Here is a 20,657-nt window from a genome sequence, read left to right as displayed (position 1 = left end):
ATGATGAGGACATGAGACCAGTCCACAGGAGCTGACGGAGGCTGACAGGGACGTTCTTCTGAAGCTGGGGAGGCTGGCGTTTGAACATCTGGAGAAAGGAAACATCATGTTCTACCAAGAAGACCTGGAGCGCTGTGGTCTTGATGTCACAGAGGCCTCGGTGTACTCAGGAGTTTGTACAGAGATCTTCAAAAGAGAGTCTGTGATCTTCCAGAAAACAGTCTACTGCTTCGTTCATCTGAGCGTTCAGGAGTTTCTGGCTGCAGTCTACCTGTTCCACTGTTTCACCAACAGGAACACAAAGGTACTGGAGGACTTCCTGGAGACAGACGAGGATAATTACAGATCCCTGGATGTCTTCTTACAGAGAGCCATGGAGAAATCCCTCCAAAGTAAAAATGGTCACCTGGATCTGTTTGTCCGCTTCCTTCATGGCCTCTCTCTGGAGTCCAACCAGAAACTGTTAGGAGGCCTTTTGGGTCGGACAGACAACAGTCCAGAAATCATCCAGAGAGCCATCAACAACCTGAAGGAGATGAACACATACGATATCTCTCCTGACAGAAGCATCAACATCTTCCACTGTCTGCTGGAGATGAACGACCTCTCAGTACATCAGGAGATCCAAGAGTTCCTGAAGTCAGAGAACAGATCAGAGACGAAACTCTCAGAGATCCACTGCTCAGCTCTGGCCTACATGCTGCAGATGTCAGAGGAGGTTCTGGATGAGTTGGACGTGGAGAAATACAACACAACAAGTGCTGGACGACGGAGACTGATTCCAGCTGTGAGGAACTGCAGAAAGGCTGGGTAAGTCCAGATGTGATTAACATCATAAAACATTGTAGATTAGTAGTTTAATTCTTCAAATATACACACTATGAAATTCTTATTATTAGGGCTGTAACGGTACATGTATTTGTGTCGAACCGTTCGGTACACGACTTTCGGTTCGGCACGACCCTGTACCGAATTATTGGGCGCAGGATATTATTTTATTTTATTTTGTTTTATTTTAATTCTGTTTTTGCAAGCCGAACCATTTAAAATATCTAGTTCCCCGACGGACATAATTGAGTGACGGACCGAGTCCGACCGTAAATCTCCGCTTTCACTTTGTGCAGCGCATTCTCGCATTTTGACAACATGGCAAGTGAGTCTGACAAACCTGAAGACCCACCCACAAACCTTAAGTCCTCCGTCTGAGAACACTTTGGTTTCAGGGTAAAATACAAAGATGGAAATAAACAAGTTGACAAGACAAAAGCAGTGTGCCGACACTGCAGAACAGCGGTCGGGTATGTACTTGGAAACACATCTAACATGCTAACGCATCTAAAGCAACACCACCCAAGTTTGAACGTTAACCGGCACGACTAGAAAAAGCAATCTGGTGCAAACTACGATATCGTCGTCGTTTAAAAAGAAAGAGCGTTTCCCTGACCATCGCGCTAAAGAAATAACCAACGCCATTGGAGTTGAGTAAAATTGTTTAACCTGCACTTTAGATATAAGCATGTTTTGTTTACTGCACTTTAAAGCAGCTGTGTGGAACTTTTTACCATTAATAAAACTGTCCCGAGTTCGTATCACCCCCCCTTGAAGATCCGCATATTTATTTGAACCCAACAGGGACAAAAAAGCCTTTCTCTATATGGCTATTTAGCGTAGCCTCGCTCGGGTCGGACACACAGCGGAAGTCAGCAAACCAGAATACGGCACTCGAGGCGGAAGTGTTTCTGCTCGCCCGCAGCAGCCCACAGCGATTAAACCACGGAAGAAGAAGGAGCCGTGTTTACAGTGTTCTTCAAGTAAGCAGTACACAACGGGCATTGCTGAACACATAACACCTAACAGTTTTACCAGAGATGTATCTATGAGGACTTGGTTGTACTTTTGATGTCATGGCGGATAACGAAGGAGCATCATGTAAAATTATCTGTGACTGTGACCATGAACACCAATGTACAGCAGGCAGTTGTCCTCAGTTTATAAGAAATTCAGAGCTACACCAGAACATTTATGAACAGGCCTTACTTTACTACTAATTTGTGTGTAACATTAGCATGTTAGCATGTTTGCACTAATTACTTTGACTGACCTGACGTTAGTTAATCCTCTCGCTCTCCAAAACAAATGCATGCGGTACTTGCCGGCTGCAGTCGGAATTTTACGACACCAGGCTGTGGATGTCATACCGCTTCGACCAAAGGGGCGCTATAATCAACGAAAACGAAAAGTTCCGCACAGCTGCTTTAACAAAGTGGGAAAGCTAAGTAAGTTCCTAGTAAAACTGAATCTGAGCAGGCTTTAAAGTTGACCAGCTGCACTATACTTTTTATTTTAATTGAGTAAAACTGTTTAAGCAGAAATTTATATTTATATTTTTCATTCAAAAAATGTGAAAAAGCAGGATTTTATATATATTTGTTTCATTCAAAAATTGTGTAAAAGAGTTAACTGCTGTGGTGGTATGTTTTAATAAGGTTACCAATAAGTAAAAGAAATTTAATCGTTGTCTCTTTTTTTCATTACTGTACCGAAAAAAAACGAACCGTGACTTGTGTACAGTTACACCCCTACTTATTATTCATAAAATGTTCAAATGATGTGTCTGTTGTATTTTGTCACAGATGTTCTTGAGCTGTTTCAAATGCTGTGAGTGCAAAACATGTAGATGTTTCAGTTGGTTGTGTTTATAGCTGTTGAGTTAATGAACACAGTTTTTCTATTTATTTCTAATCATTGTTCCAGTTGACAGTTTTTCACCTTTATGTGATGGAGGCGCCATGTGAACCTGATAAAACAAATGATGGACTTCAGAGGTTGTTGTTGAGGTTTTATCACAGCAGCATTTCATCACAGTATGGCAGTATTTGATGGTTCTGAGTGAAAGCAGTAAAGTTATTACTCCATAAACAGATTGTGTAAGGTGTTTTATAGAATCAGACATGCAGATAATACCTGAGTTTATTCACCACTATGCTTAAACATTTAAAATAAGATCTGTATCATTTGCCAAAGGAGATTTCTGAAGTCCTAAAAACTGCTTTTATCCAGTTGTTGCTCTCTTTTTTCATGCCTCAGCGCCGGCGACAGTCGTGGCCAGAGGCATCATGTTTTTGGGTTGTCAGTCTGTCCACGACATCTCAAGAACACCTTGAGAGGATTTCTTTACATTTGGCACAAACGTCCAGTTGGACTTAAGAATGAACTGACTAGAATTCGGTGGTCAAAGGTCAAGATCACTGTGACCTCACAGAATATGTTTTTGACCATAACTCAAGAATTCATTCACTAATTATGACAAAACTTCACACTAATGTCTAACAGGATAAAATAATGAAGTGATGAGATTTTATATCCAAAAGGTCAAAGGTCAACTTCACTGTGACATCATCATGTTCTGCATAAAACACTTCTCTGGTCATTATTAAACGTCATATCTCAGGAACAGAAGGGAGACATTTGGTCAGAGACTGAGTTGGTGACACTGATCTTGAAACTGTGCTGATTGTATAGATCTTCTGTGCTGTCGGGTTGAAGATGTGTGTGAAGCGTCTGTGTTTTAGAATAAGTAGCTTCTTTGCAGCAACATCCATATTTGAATCATTGTCTCCTGTCATGGACACATATGAGTCTGGACAGACATGGATGTAAACTGTAAGTGTAACTTGACTGGTGAAGCATACGACCACGAGGCAGTAATTCTGGTCATGAATCAGCTTTTAATTAGTTTGAATTCTTTGTGTTCTTTTTTTATTCTTAACTATTTTCAGTCCATCAAAACAGGATATTTCAAACTGTTTTATCATCAAATCCATAAAGTAAATATAAAGTGTCTCTTTGACAATAACAGATTTTCTAATATATGTGTCATGTCAGATTTACTGAGTGTGGACTCTCAGAGACTGACTGTGAAGTCGTGGCCTCAGCTCTGAAGTCCAACCCCTCCCATCTGAGAGAGCTGGACCTGAGTCACAATGACCTGCAGGATTCAGGAGTGCAGCAGCTGTGTGCTGGACTGGAGAGTCCAAACTGTAGACTGGAGACTCTGAGGTCAGTTCACTTGCTTATGTAGGTGTTTGTTTGTTTGTTTTTGGATATATATAATATAAATCCTTGACTGAGGTTATAAAGCTTTCAGTGTTTTCAGAAATGTTGTGTCTTTCCAAATGGCTGAACAGTTGGTTATGAAAGGCAGAGAAATGATGATTTAGAACATTTAGACACCATCAAGTTTGAGATTTATCCAAAGAGAATTTAAGATTCCTGAGGTTCTGAGGTTTCTTTGTTTTCATGTTAACGTCACATAATCATTTGAAGTCACAGACCTTTAGACTGCAACAATAAGCAAATAAATAGTCTGCACTGGAAACATCTTGGACTTTAAGGACAGGTTGATATTCTTTCACACTCACGCCCATTAGGACTGCACCATTAATGATCTGGATTCATACGTCTATGTGATCTCATTTCTCAATGACAAGCATTGACTGGCTCCTGTTTCCCTATGCATCCATGTGTTGACTGATGTGCTGTGGAACAATCCCAGTTGCTATCAAGTGTTTCCTCTATCAGTGGGATCCCCCACCCCCCTGAAAGAAAGCAAATATTTTATTGATGTTATTGACCTTGTTTATGTGCACTGCTTTGATTTGAGCTCAGTGTGAGAGTCTTTACTGTGTTTTCCTGTCGCTGGGCTGCGTTTCTCTCCCTCCTCCTCGACCCACACAGGTGACGTTACTTGAGTTAACAGCCTCTGGTTACATCACTGTAAGTGGAATAAAATCTTCAAACGTGTCATTTCTTATTGTAATCCACCTAAAACCAAAGACAGACACATGTGGACTCCAAACTAGTGGAGCTGAAACTGACAGGCTCCGCCCCCTCCAACAAGCGTGTGTTGAGGCTCAACTGGTGTCTGTGCAGCAGCCCAGAGTTTTCAAAGTGTCTGTGTGTTCACAAGGTTTGTATCTTTGAACTGAATCTCTGTGGTTTGAAGTTTAGTTTCTCTCCTGCGTTGCTGTTTGTACTTTCAGATATCTGCCTTATTTTACCGTTTCATGTTCACTGTCAGACGGATAAGATTCGTATGAAGTCACTGCAGATGAAAAGCCAATATTTTCTGCTTTGGCTGCTTCACAATAAAAGCTAAACAAAGCTAAAATAACAAAACAACATGGGACTTTTATTGTGAAGACATATTTGAAGACATTTATGACTGTATGCTCAATCATCTCTCGTGGTCGATTGGAAACTGTGGTCTCATTTTGAAACTGAGCATCTTCAGATTAATGCCATACAGGATATCTGATGATCCACTGAAGTTGGTCACAATAGGAGATGATTTAGTCCTGAGTTGTTATCTTAGCCGCCATCTTGACTGTAAGGAAGTCAGGAGGGACAACTCCAGCGGTCACAGCTGAGCAGCATGTGTTGTTGTCTAGAGTCACAGCTGTAATGCAGTCGCCTGGCAGAGGTCTGCACTCTACTGAGTGCACTTTGTAGTTGATGTCTGTAATCATTCCTTCTGTCCATACTGTCTGTGAAGCAGTCCCTTTATAACCTGACTCCAGTGTTACCAGATGGAGGACAAAATCCACAGTCTTGTTCTGTGTCAAAGTTCAGTTTAAACTAATATGAGGCTTCAGACGTCTGAGTTACAGTCAGTATTTAGTGTTTGACAGTGTTTTTCTTGTTGAGCTGCAGAGGAGGAACAGTAACTCAAAGAGGGAGTTTGGTGCTCAACAGTCTGTAACTTTGGTCCACACCCTCTTGATTTGGATAACTCAGACTGCTGAAGCTTCATATTAGTTTCATCTGAACTTATGAAGACATTTCTTACAGTGTAGCTGAGTTAAGAAGAGACCACTTCACACTCAGTATGGACAGGAGGAATATTTACTGCCACCAGTAACTCTTTTAATGTGCATGTGGCTGTTGAACAAACTTGAACAAATGTGTCCCTCTCCTTTTTATTCCATATACAAATACAGTATGAAGGTCATGTAAGAAATGAATGAAGAGTTTTTAGTCCAACGTGTCTGATTTGATATTGATCCTCTAAATACAGACTTGACTGAGATCAGCAGCATGTTGTTAATCTGTGTTGATATGAATAGGTGAATGAATGTTGTGGTGACATTTGGATGATGTCTGTAGAAGGCTGACATCATGATGATCCACAATAACACAATGACAAAGTCACTCTACTCAGTTTAGGGCAAAGCTCATTGATCAGGACATAGTAATGTTGAGCTACACATTTAACACCTGAACACATCTGATTGTTTTATTAATGATTTTCATCTACAGTACAGGCCAAAAGTTTGGACACACCTTCTCATTCAATGCGTTTTCTTTATTTTCATGACTATTTACATTGTAGATTCTCACTGAAGGCATCAAAACTATGAATGAACATATGTGGAGTTATGTACTTAACAAAAAAAGGTGAAATAACTGAAAACATGTTTTATATTCTAGTTTCTTCAAAATAGCCACCCTTTGCTCTGATTACTGCTTTGCACACTCTTGGCATTCTCTCCATGAGCTTCAAGAGGTAGTCACCTGAAATGGTTTTCCAACAGTCTTGAAGGAGTTCCCAGAGGTGTTTAGCACTTGTTGGCCCCTTTGCCTTCACTCTGCGGTCCAGCTCACCCCAAACCATCTCGATTGGGTTCAGGTCCGGTGACTGTGGAGGCCAGGTCATCTGCCGCAGCACTCCATCACTCTCCTTCTTGGTCAAATAGCCCTTACACAGCCTGGAGGTGTGTTTGGGGTCATTGTCCTGTTGAAAAATAAATGATCGTCCAACTAAACGCAAACCGGATGGGATGGCATGTCGCTGCAGGATGCTGTGGTAGCCATGCTGGTTCAGTGTGCCTTCAATTTTGAATAAATCCCCAACAGTATCACCAGCAAAACACCCTCACACCATCACACCTCCTCCTCCATGCTTCACAGTGGGAACCAGGCATGTGGAATCCATCCATTCACCTTTTCTGCGTCTCACAAAGACACGGCGGTTGGAACCAAAGATCTCAAATTTGGACTCATCAGACCAAAGCACAGATTTCCACTGGTCTAATGTCCATTCCTTGTGTTTCTTGGCCCAAACAAATCTCTTCTGCTTGTTGCCTCTCCTTAGCAGTGGTTTCCTAGCAGCTATTTGACCATGAAGGCCTGATCGCACAGTCTCCTCTTAACAGTTGTTCTAGAGATGGGTCTGCTGCTAGAACTCTGTGTGGCATTCATCTGGTCTCTGATCTGAGCTGCTGTTAACTTGCGATTTCTGAGGCTGGTGACTCGGATGAACTTATCCTCAGAAGCAGAGGTGACTCTTGGTCTTCCTTTCCTGGGTCGTCCTCATGTGTGCCAGTTTCGTTGTAGCGCTTGATGGTTTTTTGCGACTCCACTTGAGGACACATTTAAAGTTTTTGCAATTTTCCGGACTGACTGACCTTCATTTCTTAAAGTAATGATGGCCACTCGTTTTTCTTTAGTTAGCTGATTGGTTCTTGCCATAATATGAATTTTAACAGTTGTCCAATAGGGCTGTCGGCTGTGTATTAACCTGACTTCTGCACAACACAACTGATGGTCCCAACCCCATTGATAAAGCAAGAAATTCCACTAATTAACCCTGATAAGGCACACCTGTGAAGTGGAAACCATTTCAGGTGACTACCTCTTGAAGCTCATTGAGAGAATGCCAGAGTGTGCAAAGCAGTAATCAGAGCAAAGGGTGGCTATTTTGAAGAAACTAGAATATAAAACATGTTTTCAGTTATTTCACCTTTTTTTGTTAAGTACATAACTCCACATGTGTTCATTCATAGTTTTGATGCCTTCAGTGAGAATCTTCAATGTAAATAGTCATGAAAATAAAGAAAACGCATTGAATGAGAAGGTGTGTCCAAACTTTTGGCCTGTACTGTACATCATTTATTCTTCATTCAGACTGAGGGACTGCAGTTTGTCAGAGATCAGCTGTGTTTCACTGGCCTCAGCTCTGAAGTCCAACCCCTCCCATCTGAGAGAGCTGGAGCTGAGTGACAACTACGACCTGCGGGATTCAGGAGTGAAGCAGCTGTGTGATTTTCTGGAGAGTCCACACTGTAAACTGGAGTCTCTGAGGTCAGACACCATTTTTTACTCCTGTGCTGAGATTATTATGATGTGAAAGTTGTGTTGACACTAAACTGCAGACATCAGGCTGATATTATACTGATCCACAATGAAGTCTATTTGTCTTGTTCAGTGGTTTAATCCATTGACTGTGGCAGAGCAATGTGGAGCTAAAACCTTAAAGACAAACTCAGGTGAGGTCAGGGCTTTATAAAAAGGTGGGGACCAGATGCCAGACTGTAAGCAGCAGGAATCAAAGAGATACAACACTGAAAGAAATGCAAATTTAGCAAGAAGAAATGCCAAACAAGAATGAATCTTTTTTACCTCACCTGAGCTGTCGAACGTGTTTACAAACAGTAACCAACAATCCTGCATAACATAACTTTAATTTCAGCAGAAAAATGACTGGATTATTCACTCCTAACCTGTAAACCAGGGGTGTCAAACGTACTGCTCATGGGCCGAAACGGACACACCACCTGGTTCTCCGGCTGGCTGAATGAAAGAGACAATCATACCTTCAATATTCTTGTCAGCTAATGTCAACAGCTGTTTATATCCCATCATAATATTCTTACAGGGTTTTATTTGATACTTAATGCAATAGTTGCTCTTTATAAGTCCCAACATTACATTTGTTCAGATTATGTTAGAAAGTACAGCTGGTCTCAAGAAATGTAACAGCCACCTCTCTATTGGTTGAAACTCTAAACCAGCACAAAAATGACAATTAGCGACATAAGCCACCATGTTCTGAACAGACACATTATAAACACTGTGACTTTGTATTAATACACAGTCACATTTGCATTCTGGAGCATATAGGCCTAACAGAAAACACAATACTTGTAAATAAACACTAGATCAGCACTAGACAGGCATGATGGGAAATGAGGGTGCTCCCATTGTTTCTAGACTCTCAGCACTGGCACCAAGGTAGGCATCACAGTTAAGAAGGTGGAGCAGAGTCAGGCGGTGTGCTCACAGTAATAGTTGCAAACTATGAGGTACATTGCTGAAAAGTGAAACACTGGTTAAGTTTTATTAAAAGTCAAATATAATCCTGCCGCTGACAGCTGTCATGTTACTCATGTTTATCATATCTGTTTGCAGTGTTAGCGAGGTAGCTACCCAGCTACAGCTAGTCAGTACAGTTAGTAATGTAGCAGAGTGAACTACAGTCAAGCTGGCAGTCACTCTCATCTCCATGGTGACATCAGCTAATGCTACAACTGTAGTGCATCCATGTACTGACATTAATATGTGTTACATTGAATAATGCCTTCAAACAGCCCAGATGGAGCTGATGGGGGGAGCTAGTGACAGACTTAGCAAAGTTAGCAGAATGATGACTTTTGATTTTCAAATTAAGCTGTTATAAAATACATAACATTATAGAAATACAATTAATTGGATTATATTCAGAAAAAGAGTCAAATTAATTACCAGTGTCCCTTATAAATTAAAAAGTAAATACCACTAACTTGTGAGGGAAATGTCTTTATTCTTTATTCATTTCTGGAAATGAAAATGAAAAAGATTATTCCTGATGTTGAGGACATGTCTGACAACATACAGACACAGAACTGAAGTATTTTTACTGTATCAGTATTTTGAGATATTCCAGAGTAAAAGTCCCACATTTCTACCTTGAAAATCTAAACAACTGGAAGTGCCATGAAAAACAAAGAAAAAGAAGAAAAGTTGCTCTATAATTCCTGACAATATCTGAAATACTTGTGTTCAGGACATTTCACACGACACCATTCCTGATAATCAAGCATCTCTACTGCATCAAAGTATATTAACAGCCCTGTTTTAAAGACTTGATTTCAACTTAAATTTACCCTCGTGATTCTTTAAATAAGTGATTTGTGTTTGGCTGCACAACATGAGTTAGTGATGATGGAGCCACTGGTGGAGCTGGCAGAGTTTAAGAGGTGAAGTCACTACATCTTTATTGAAGTAGCAGCATGTTGTCAATGATATTTATGAGAGCTGTTTTTCACTTTTTGTATTTTCCAGTCTTTAACCTGCATCCTGTTGGGATCAGCACAATAACACAATGACAAAGTCACTCTACTCAGTTTAGGGCAAAGCTCATTGATCAGGACATAGTAATGTTGAGCTACACATTTAACACCTGAACACATCTGATTGTTTTATTAATGATTTTTATCTACATCATTTATTCTTTATTCAGACTGAGTTGGTGCAGTTTATCAGAGATCAGCTGTGTTTCTCTGGCCTCAGCTCTGAAGTCCAACCCCTCCCATCTGAGAGAGCTGGAGCTGAGTGACAACTACGACCTGCGGGATTCAGGAGTGAAGCAGCTGTGTGATTTTCTGGAGAGTCCACACTGTAAACTGGAGTCTCTGAGGTCAGACACCATTTTTTACTCCTGTGCTGAGATTATTATGATGTGAAAGTTGTGTTGACACTAAACTGCAGACATCAGGCTGATATTATACTGATCCACAATGAAGTCTATTTGTCTTGTTCAGTGGTTTAATCCATTGACTGTGGCAGAGCAATGTGGAGCTAAAACCTTAAAGACAAACTCAGGTGAGGTCAGGGCTTTATAAAAAGGTGGGGACCAGATGCCAGACTGTAAGCAGCAGGAATCAAAGAGATACAACACTGAAAGAAATGCAAATTTAGCAAGAAGAAATGCCAAACAAGAATGAATCTGGGGTTGGCTTTTACCCTCACCTGAGCTGTCGAACGTGTTTACAAACAGTAACCAACAATCCTGCATAACATAACTTTAATTTCAGCAGAAAAATGACTGGATTATTCACTCCTAACCTGTAAACCAGGGGTGTCAAACGTACTGCTCATGGGCCGAAACGGACACACCACCTGGTTCTCCGGCTGGCTGAATGAAAGAGACAATCATACCTTCAATATTCTTGTCAGCTAATGTCAACAGCTGTTTATATCCCATCATAATATTCTTACAGGGTTTTATTTGATACTTAATGCAATAGTTGCTCTTTATAAGTCCCAACATTACATTTGTTCAGATTATGTTAGAAAGTACAGCTGGTCTCAAGAAATGTAACAGCCACCTCTCTATTGGTTGAAACTCTAAACCAGCACAAAATGACAATTAGCGACATAAGCCACCATGTTCTGAACAGACACATTATAAACACTGTGACTTTGTATTAATACACAGTCACATTTGCATTCTGGAGCATATAGGCCTAACAGAAAACACAATACTTGTAAATAAACAGTAGATCAGCACTAGACAGGCATGATGGGAAATGAGGGCGCTCCCATTGTTTCTAGACTCTCAGCACCGGCACCAAGGTAGGCATCACAGTTAAAAAGGTGGAGCAGAGTCAGGCGGTGTGCTCACAGTAATAGTTGCAAACTATGAGGTACATTGCTGAAAAGTGAAACACTGGTTAAGTTTTATTAAAAGTCAAATATAATCCTGCCGCTGACAGCTGTCATGTTACTCATGTTTATCATATCTGTTTGCAGTGTTAGCGAGGTAGCTACCCAGCTACAGCTAGTCAGTACAGTTAGTAATGTAGCAGAGTGAACTACAGTCAAGCTGGCAGTCACTCTCATCTCCATGGTGACATCAGCTAATGCTACAACTGTAGTGCATCCATGTACTGACATTAATATGTGTTACATTGAATAATGCCTTCAAACAGCCCAGATGGAGCTGATGGGGGGAGCTAGTGACAGACTTAGCAAAGTTAGCAGAATGATGACTTTTGATTTTCAAATTAAGCTGTTATAAAATACATAACATTATAGAAATACAATTAATTGGATTATATTCAGAAAAAGAGTCAAATTAATTACCAGTGTCCCTTATAAATTAAAAAGTAAATACCACTAACTTGTGAGAAATGTCTTTATTCTTTATTCATTTCTGGAAATGAAAATGAAAAGATTATTCCTGATGTTGAGGACATGTCTGACAACATACAGACACAGAACTGAAGTATTTTACTGTATCAGTATTTTGAGATATTCCAGAGTAAAAGTCCCACATTTCTACCTTGAAAATCTAAACAACTGGAAGTGCCATGAAAAACAAAGAAAAAGAAGAAAAGTTGCTCTATAATTCCTGACAATATCTGAAATACTTGTGTTCAGGACATTTCACAGACACCATTCCTGATAATCAAGCATCTCTACTGCATCAAAGTATATTAACAGCCCTGTTTTAAAGACTTGATTTCAAATTTACCCTCGTGATTCTTTAAATAAGTGATTTGTGTTTGGCTGCACAACATGAGTTAGTGATGATGGAGCCACTGGTGGAGCTGGCAGAGTTTAAGAGGTGAAGTCACTACATCTTTATTGAAGTAGCAGCATGTTGTCAATGATATTTATGAGAGCTGTTTTTCACTTTTTGTATTTTCCAGTCTTTAACCTGCATCCTGTTGGGATCAGCACAATAACACAATGACAAAGTCACTCTACTCAGTTTAGGGCAAAGCTCATTGATCAGGACATAGTAATGTTGAGCTACACATTTAACACCTGAACACATCTGATTGTTTTATTAATGATTTTTATCTACATCATTTATTCTTTATTCAGACTGAGTTGGTGCAGTTTATCAGAGATCAGCTGTGTTTCTCTGGCCTCAGCTCTGAAGTCCAACCCCTCCCATCTGAGAGAGCTGGAGCTGAGCTACAACTTCCTGCAGGATTCAGATGTGAAGCAGCTGTGTGATCTGAAGGAGAGTCCACACTGTAAACTGGAGACTCTGAGGTCAGTAGAGGGTTGGAGTGGGTCCATGCTGGTTTCAGCAGTATTATATTAAACACATTTAGTATCAGAGCAAAGATCCAGTAGCAAACAAAGAAAAATTACAGAGTGCTCACAGGTGAGAGGTAGTGGACTCCAGATGAGTGCCAGGTGCTCTTGAAGTTGAAAATAGTCGATTGTAGAAAAAAAGCACAAAACTTGCTTCAGGAACACCGACAGAGCCAAGGATATTATAAAATGCCTTTATTGATTAGGGCATGTTAATATAAAATAACTACGAAACGCCGACCAGTTTCAACCACGCAGGGTCTTCGTCAGGGCGTGAAAGAGACAAACCGACTCAGGTGTGTTGATTACTTATATCGGTAATCGGGCAATTTGACTCTTAAGACTACATTATACAAGCATATCATATATTCAAATATTTAGAAGCAGACAAGGATAAGTAAATATTCCATGAGCATTAAAGAGAAAATTAGGTCATATATAATCTTCAACACCCACAACATTATAAAGAATACATTTACAGAAAAGGTCTGAAATCTATCTCCTCATTGAGACCAGGATACACCAATGCGTCACATTTAAAAATCCAAAATGTTTCTCTCTGTAATAATTTATTAAGACGGTCTCCTCCTCTAATTGACTGTTCCACATATTCAATTCCCTCCACTTTTAGTAGGCTGTCATTATTATTATTATGAACATTATGAAAGTGGCGTGCCATGGGATAATCATTATTGTTGATTCTTATAGCATATTTCTGTTTCGCCACTCTGTCTTTTATACGTCTTTTTGTGCGCCCGATGTAAAAACAGCCACACGGGCAGCTAAGACGGTACACTACATATGTGGAGTTACAGTTGATAAAGTGTGTATTTTTATATGTTTTCTTAGTTTTAAAATCTATAAATTCTTTCTGTTGTATGATATTGGAACAGTGATTACAGTTAGTTTGCAAACATGTAAAAGTACCCTTAGGCCTCTTGAGCCAGCTGTCTCCCTTCTTTGCTGGGAGATAGCTGTGCATAAGCCTGTCTTTTATAGTAGGGGCTCTTTTATGACAAAAAATGGGAGGAGACTGAAAAACCTCTGAAAGAGAGGGGTCACTTCTGAGAATATCCCAATTTGAAGAAATAATCTTTTTAATCTGCTGAGCTTGTTTGCTGTAATGTGTAACAAAATTATAGGGATAGACCGATATGGATTTTTTAGGGCCGATGCCGATTTTTTTCCATTACCCTTAGCCGATGACCGATTATGGACTGCTGATTTTCTTGAGCCGATATTTGGGGCAGATACTGCTTTTGCTCCCTCAATTTACATCAGAAAAATGACACAATGATAACAAATATTACAGGTCTCAAGTTTAAAATAAGAAACATTTATTGAACAGTAAAAAATACTAAAACAAGATGGAAAGTTGAGGTAGAACAGGTAGAATATTATTATTATTATTATTATTATAAATTCAAATAAAAAAAAGAGTTCAGTGCTCTTAAATCTTCCAGTAATGTCTTTATAAAATAAACAAATATTTAAGCTGAAGCATAAATAAAACAACAACTACTGTACACAGTAGGATTCTCTGCCTGTGCGCTGCAGGGTCTTCCGGCAACACAGAGCTGCCCGTGGATGCCTGTCTGTAAATCATGCCAGGGAAAAAAAAATCCGCGAACCCACGCGCGTATCGGCCGATACCGATACAAGTAAAAAACTCAAATATCGGCCCAATATATCGGCCGGCCGATGTATCCGTCTATCCTTACAAAATAAACACCTGATGTACCTTTTTTCTGTCTGTTGGACTGTTGTAGGAGATGGTGACGTCTGATGGAAACTGCCTTGGTCTGAGCTGTAGAAATAGTAGTCTTATTATATGATCTATCCAAAAAGCGTTTAGTCATATGTTGGGACTGTGTATGGAAATCTGAATCTAGATCACATATTCTTCTTAATCTTTGAAATTGACCCAATGGGATATTATTTTTGAGGTGAAAGGGATGAAAGGACCCATAATGCAATACAGAATTACAGTAAGTGGGTTTTCTAAATAGTGTAGTATTTATTTTTTTGTCATTCCCTTTATAAATATTTAAATCCAAGAAGTTAATATTTTCTCTAGAGTGTTCCATAGAGTGATAGTTTGATATTTTTACTTGTGTTATTGAGATAATGGTAAAAATCCATGAGGTCATTATGGCTGCCTTTATAAAGAAGAAAAATGTCATCAATAAATCTACAATACATTTTAACATTATCACTGTAAGGATTCTTTGCATGATTAAAGACATATTCCGACTCCCAGAGACCTAAATAAAGGCAGGCATATTCAGGGGCAAAGCTAGCTCCCATACTAGTTCCTTTGCATTGTCTAAACAATCTATCTTGGAACAAGAACACATTATTTCTCCATACCCATTCGGTCAGCTCTACTATGAAGCCTGTAGGGGGCGTTAATCCATCTCTGTCAGATAGATAGTGATTGACAGCTCTCAGTCCATCAGAGTGATCAATGTTAGTATAAAGTGCCTCAACATCTAAAGTGACCATAAAGTCCCAGACCACATCATCAACCTGGCACAGTTTATTTAAAACATCAGTAGTGTCCCTCACGTTCGAAGGTAATTTATGAACATAAGGTTTTAAATAATAATCAATACATTGTGAGGCTGGTTCAGTAAGAGTGCCATTCGCAGATACAATTGGTCTGCCAGGGGGGTTGTCTTTAGGTTCTTTATGCACTTTTGGTAACATATAGAAAGTAGCAAGTCTTGGATGTTCACATGATAAGAAGCCATGTTCATAGGTGTTAACGCCCCCTACAGGCTTCATAGTAGAGCTGACCGAATGGGTATGGAGAAATAATGTGTTCTTGTTCCAAGATAGATTGTTTAGACAATGTAAAGGAACTAGTATAGCTTTACCCCTGAATATGCCTGCCTTTATTTAGGTCTTTGGGAGTCGGAATATGTCTTTAATCATGAAAAGAATCCTTACAGTGATAATGTTAAAATGTATTGTAGATTTATTGATGACATTCTTCTTCTTTATAAAGGCAGCCATAATGACCTCATGGATTTTTACCATTATCTCAATAACACAAGTAAAAATATCACATTGTCTATGGAAAACTCTAGAGAAAATATTAACTTCTTGGATTTAAATATTTATAAAGGGAATGACAAAAAATTACATACTACACTATTTAGAAAACCCACTGACTGTAATTCTGTATTGCATTATGGGTCCTTTCATCCTTTTCACCTCAAAAATAATATCCCATTGGGTCAATTTCAAAGATTAAGAAGAATATGTGATCTAGATTCAGATTTCCATACACAGTCCCTACATATGACTAAACGCTTTTTGGATAGATCATATAATAAGACTACTATTTCTACAGCTCAGACCAAGGCAGCTTCCATCAGACGTCACCATCTCCTACAACAGTCCAACAGACAGAAGAAAAAAGGTACATCAGGTGTTTATTTTGTTACACATTACAGCAAACAAGCTCAGCAGATTAAAAAGATTATTTCTTCAAATTGGGATATTCTCAGAAGTGACCCCTCTCTTTCAGAGGTTTTTCAGTCTCCTCCCATTTTTTGTCATAAAAGAGCCCCTACTATAAAAGACAGGCTTATGCACAGCTATCTCCCAGCAAAGAAGGGAGACAGCTGGCTCAAGAGGCCTAAGGGTACTTTTACATGTTTGCAAACTAACTGTAATCACTGTTCCAATATCATACAACAGAAAGAATTTATAGATTTTAAAACTAAGAAAACATATAAAAATACACACTTTATCAACTGTAACTCCACATATGTAGTGTACCGTCTTAGCTGCCCGTGTGGCTGTTTTTACATCGGGCGCACAAAAAGACGTGTAAAAGACAGAGTGGCGAAACAGAAATATGCTATAAGAATCAACAATAATGATTATCCCATGGCACGCCACTTTCATAATGTTCATAATAATAATAATGACAGCCTACTAAAAGTGGAGGGAATTGAATATGTGGAACAGTCAATTAGAGGAGGAGACCGTCTTAATAAATTATTACAGAGAGAAACATTTTGGATTTTTAAATGTGACGCATTGGTGTATCCTGGTCTCAATGAGGAGATAGATTTTAGACCTTTTCTGTAAATGTATTCTTTATAATGTCGTGGGTGTTGAAGATTATATATGACCTAATTTTCTCATTAAAATTCTCTCATTAGTACTCATGTATATTTACTTATCTGACAGTCTGTTTCCAAATATTTGAATGTATGATATGCTTGTATTATGTAGCCTTATGTGTCAAATTGCCTGATTACCTATAATAGTGATCAGCACACCTGAGTCGGTTTGTCTCTTTCACGCCCTGACGAAGACCCTGTGTGGTCGAAACCGGTCGGCGTTTTCGTAGTTATTTTTATACTGACATGCCCTAATTAATAAAGGCATTTTATAATATCCTTGGCTCTGTTGGTGTGCCTGAAGCAAGCTTTGTGCTTTTTTGTTTTTCTATAAATATGTCATTTAATTGGATTTATTTTATTTTCTTCTGCCTCTTGTTAATACGGATTTCTCTGCAGCATCTGGCCTACAGTACCTGTTCAGCACCTCGTTAGTTAGCAACTTGTATAAGCTGCAGATTTTTAGTATTCGTGGTTTATTCATTCAATTAGATTCAAATTTACTTTATTGGTGTAAATATCATAACAACAATATTGCCAAAGCATCAAGAATCAATTCAACAAAAATTAATGAATTTCATGAATTAAAACAAGAAAAGAGTAGCATAGTACTGTTAAAACTTGCTCTGTTTGTGGGCGTACATGTGTTCGAGTGTTCGAGTTATATTATTGTATGTGTGATTTTGTATATGTGTGTATATGGGGAAGAAATAATTAAAAGAAAAATAATAATAATTATTATTAAAATAATTGTGTTTATTATCACAATTAAGTTATCTTTTTTTATGAAAATAAATGATAATTTAATCATTAAAGATTCCTTCAAGACATGTTTTAATGTATATAAATGTTTCTCTTTGAATAATAATGTATGATATAGTTTTTCCACAAAAAATTCAATTATCTTGTTGAAATCCTTAAATTGACATCTACACCTTCTCCCTCGTTAAAAATGCTAGAATCTATCAATATGTCAATTTTGTTCTTCATCCCAAAGGTTTCACTGTTAAGTCCATTCTCAGTGTATGTGCACTGGAGGCTTCAAGTCTCCACATCACACTTGTGTAAGTTGAACATTGGACCATGACTGGCTTCTAAAATATTTGTGATGTCACAAATCATGCTTGTAGCCCTTCCAAAGAATGAACGACATATTCAAGTTTTTGGCTTTTGATATGCAGACATATTTTAATTAAATGGTTCAAACATAGGCTACATAAGCCACCAACATAGGCTAGTAGCCCTAGCCCTTAAAATCCTATGAGCATTTTCAGCAGATAAATATGAAAACAGCCTTCGAGTGTCAAGCTCTGCACATACATCTTTCTGCACATTGAGGCTCAAACATTCATCTGTAAGAACAAGAAGAAAACACATTTTTGAGTGGAGGAGGATTAAGTTATTGTAAACCATGGTTTTTAAAACCTTACAACCTGCACCTGACCCCCTATGAGAGCCAGCCCATCCCGCAGCGCCGCTGTCTGAGGTGCTGAACAGGTACTGTAGGCCAGATGCTGCAGAGAAATCCGTATTAACAAGAGGCAGAAGAAAATAAAATAAATCCAATTAAACGACATATTTGCTGCCACAGAGTAATTCTGTGAACTGACAAGGAATGACCAGTGTGTGTGTGTGTGTGTGTGTGTGTGTGTTTCTGTAAGTTATTTCTAACTTACTCAGAACGCTGCTCTGTCACTTTCTGACCCGCCTCACCCGACCTGCGGGTTGCTTGTCAACACACGCATCACTATTGGCAGGTGTATAAGTAAACAAACAAACCACAACAACCACAAACATCATTATTCAGTCTCATATTACATTTGTGGGAAGTTATTACAGTTTAGATTTTCACCTTCCCACATATGTAATAATTTCCTGCAAATGTAATAGCTATTACATTTGCGGAAAATTGTGTGTTACGTTTGTAGTAGGCAGCTGCTATTACGTTTGTGGGAAATTTATTACATTTGCGGGATTATTACATTCAAAGCTGCAGATTTGTATTATGTTTGTGGTTTATTACGTTTGTGGGCTGTTATTACGTTTGCGGGTGTAACAAGTCTTTTTCGAGGTAGAGGGAGGAAGCTGGGGAGTGTGGTCACTAGGTTGCCTCTGAGAATACCACACTTTGAGGTGTATCCAGTACTTCCTGTAAACCTCAGACCTTCTCAGTGGCTCAAAGAGGGGAATGGTGACAGTCTTCAGGAGAGGACAGAGAGACAGACAGAGAGAACAGTCAGCCAATCAGATCAGAAAGAAGCTTGTTGAGATCATGTGTTTAAGTTGATGTGAAGACGACTGTTGTTGTGTTCATGTCTACAGGAAGTGAAGCTGGATCACAGCTGACAGCATCACAACATGTATAGAGACAGCTGTCCTCCTTCATCAAACTGTCACACCATCAAATCTGACCTTGATAACAGGGGACCTGTTATGCTTTCCTGTTTCTGTGTGTGTGTGTGTGTGTGTGTGTGTGTGTGTGTGTGTGTGTGTGTGTGTGTGTGTGTGTGTGTGTGTTTTATATAGCCTATAGTGTTACAATGAAGGATGTTGGTATTAAATGTGGCCAAAGTTTCAGATAATGAGGTAAATGTATGTAAAAGTAATCCCTGTGAACAAAAACCTCAGACTTCAGACTGTTGTGAATACCCTGTGTTCAACGGCTTTTTCTACTGAAGCTAAGATTTCTTTATAAGGCATACAACTATGAGGCGGTAATTCTAGTTTGAACATTAAAGCATGTAAACAGGTTCTAGTAGAAACCCAGAATCCAAATATGAAGCTGTTAATGAGCATAATATGTCCTCTTTAAAGTGTTTGTTGTCTTCATCTTTGTCACAGCTCTGAGATCAGTCTGACTGAAGCCTACAAATCACTGGCTCTTATTTTAAAGAACCATCATTACATTTAGTAACCATGTGTTCTTTATACAGAGCAGAAGCTCTGCTGAAGTCCAGTAATCACAGCTGATGTGTTGCTGTTCAGTCTTTGGATGAACATGTAGAACATTTAACATGATATATCTGTCCATCAGTCATTTGTTCTAACAGACTCAGTAAATCCATCATTAAAGTGAATCCTCTGTTTGTGCAGCCATGATGCGTTCAGGACTCTCAGCAGTTTATTTACACTGTGTACTTGAGTGAAATCTGCAGAGTAAACAGACTTGATGCCCAAAGTCTCTGCAGGTCTGTGAGCTTCCAGCTCAGTGTGTTCACTCCAACACGTTAACATGAGAGCTGGAAGGAAGCCGACTACGCTACACAGCTGCTCCACTCTGCTCTGAACAGGAAGTCCCTACTGGTCTTTATACTGGATGTGCTGCATCACTGACTGACAGCTGCTTTATAACTTCTCTTGTCTTCTTCTCTCATCAGATGGAAGACGTGAGAGGATCAGCTGTGTCCTGATGATCCAGAGACGTTGAAGCAACAGCATCAGTTTGTGTGTCTGTGTGAGTCTGTGTGTGTGAGTCTGTGTGTGTGTGTCTGTGTGTGTGTGTGTGTGTGTGTGTGTATACACCGTATAATAGTGAGGTGATTCAAATAAATGCTACAAAAGGACTTTTGTCAACTGTTGTACTTTGTT

At 39.2% G+C, this 20,657-nt stretch overlaps 1 protein-coding gene across 1 annotated transcript in view; it reads left to right on the top strand.

Moving 5' to 3' along the window:
* LOC125884254 (NACHT, LRR and PYD domains-containing protein 14-like) overlaps positions 1 to 20,632 on the top strand; it is a 137,850-nt gene extending 117,218 nt beyond the window's left edge. Inside the window, exons 11-14 of the mRNA XM_049569149.1 lie at positions 7,966 to 8,142; positions 10,340 to 10,516; positions 12,712 to 12,885; positions 20,447 to 20,632. Of these exons, the coding sequence (XP_049425106.1) occupies positions 7,966 to 8,142; positions 10,340 to 10,516; positions 12,712 to 12,885; positions 20,447 to 20,459 (541 nt within the window). The 3' untranslated portion in view covers positions 20,460 to 20,632. The remainder of the gene's footprint in view (positions 1 to 7,965; positions 8,143 to 10,339; positions 10,517 to 12,711; positions 12,886 to 20,446) is intronic.
* Positions 20,633 to 20,657: the final 25 nt, after the last annotated feature.

Source organism: Epinephelus fuscoguttatus, linkage group LG23 (assembly GCF_011397635.1).
Source record: "Epinephelus fuscoguttatus linkage group LG23, E.fuscoguttatus.final_Chr_v1".
Classification (NCBI taxonomy): Eukaryota; Metazoa; Chordata; class Actinopteri; order Perciformes; family Serranidae; genus Epinephelus; species Epinephelus fuscoguttatus.
The sequence above is the reverse complement of the archived record's forward strand: the minus strand, read 5'-3'. Positions and strand labels throughout refer to the sequence as shown.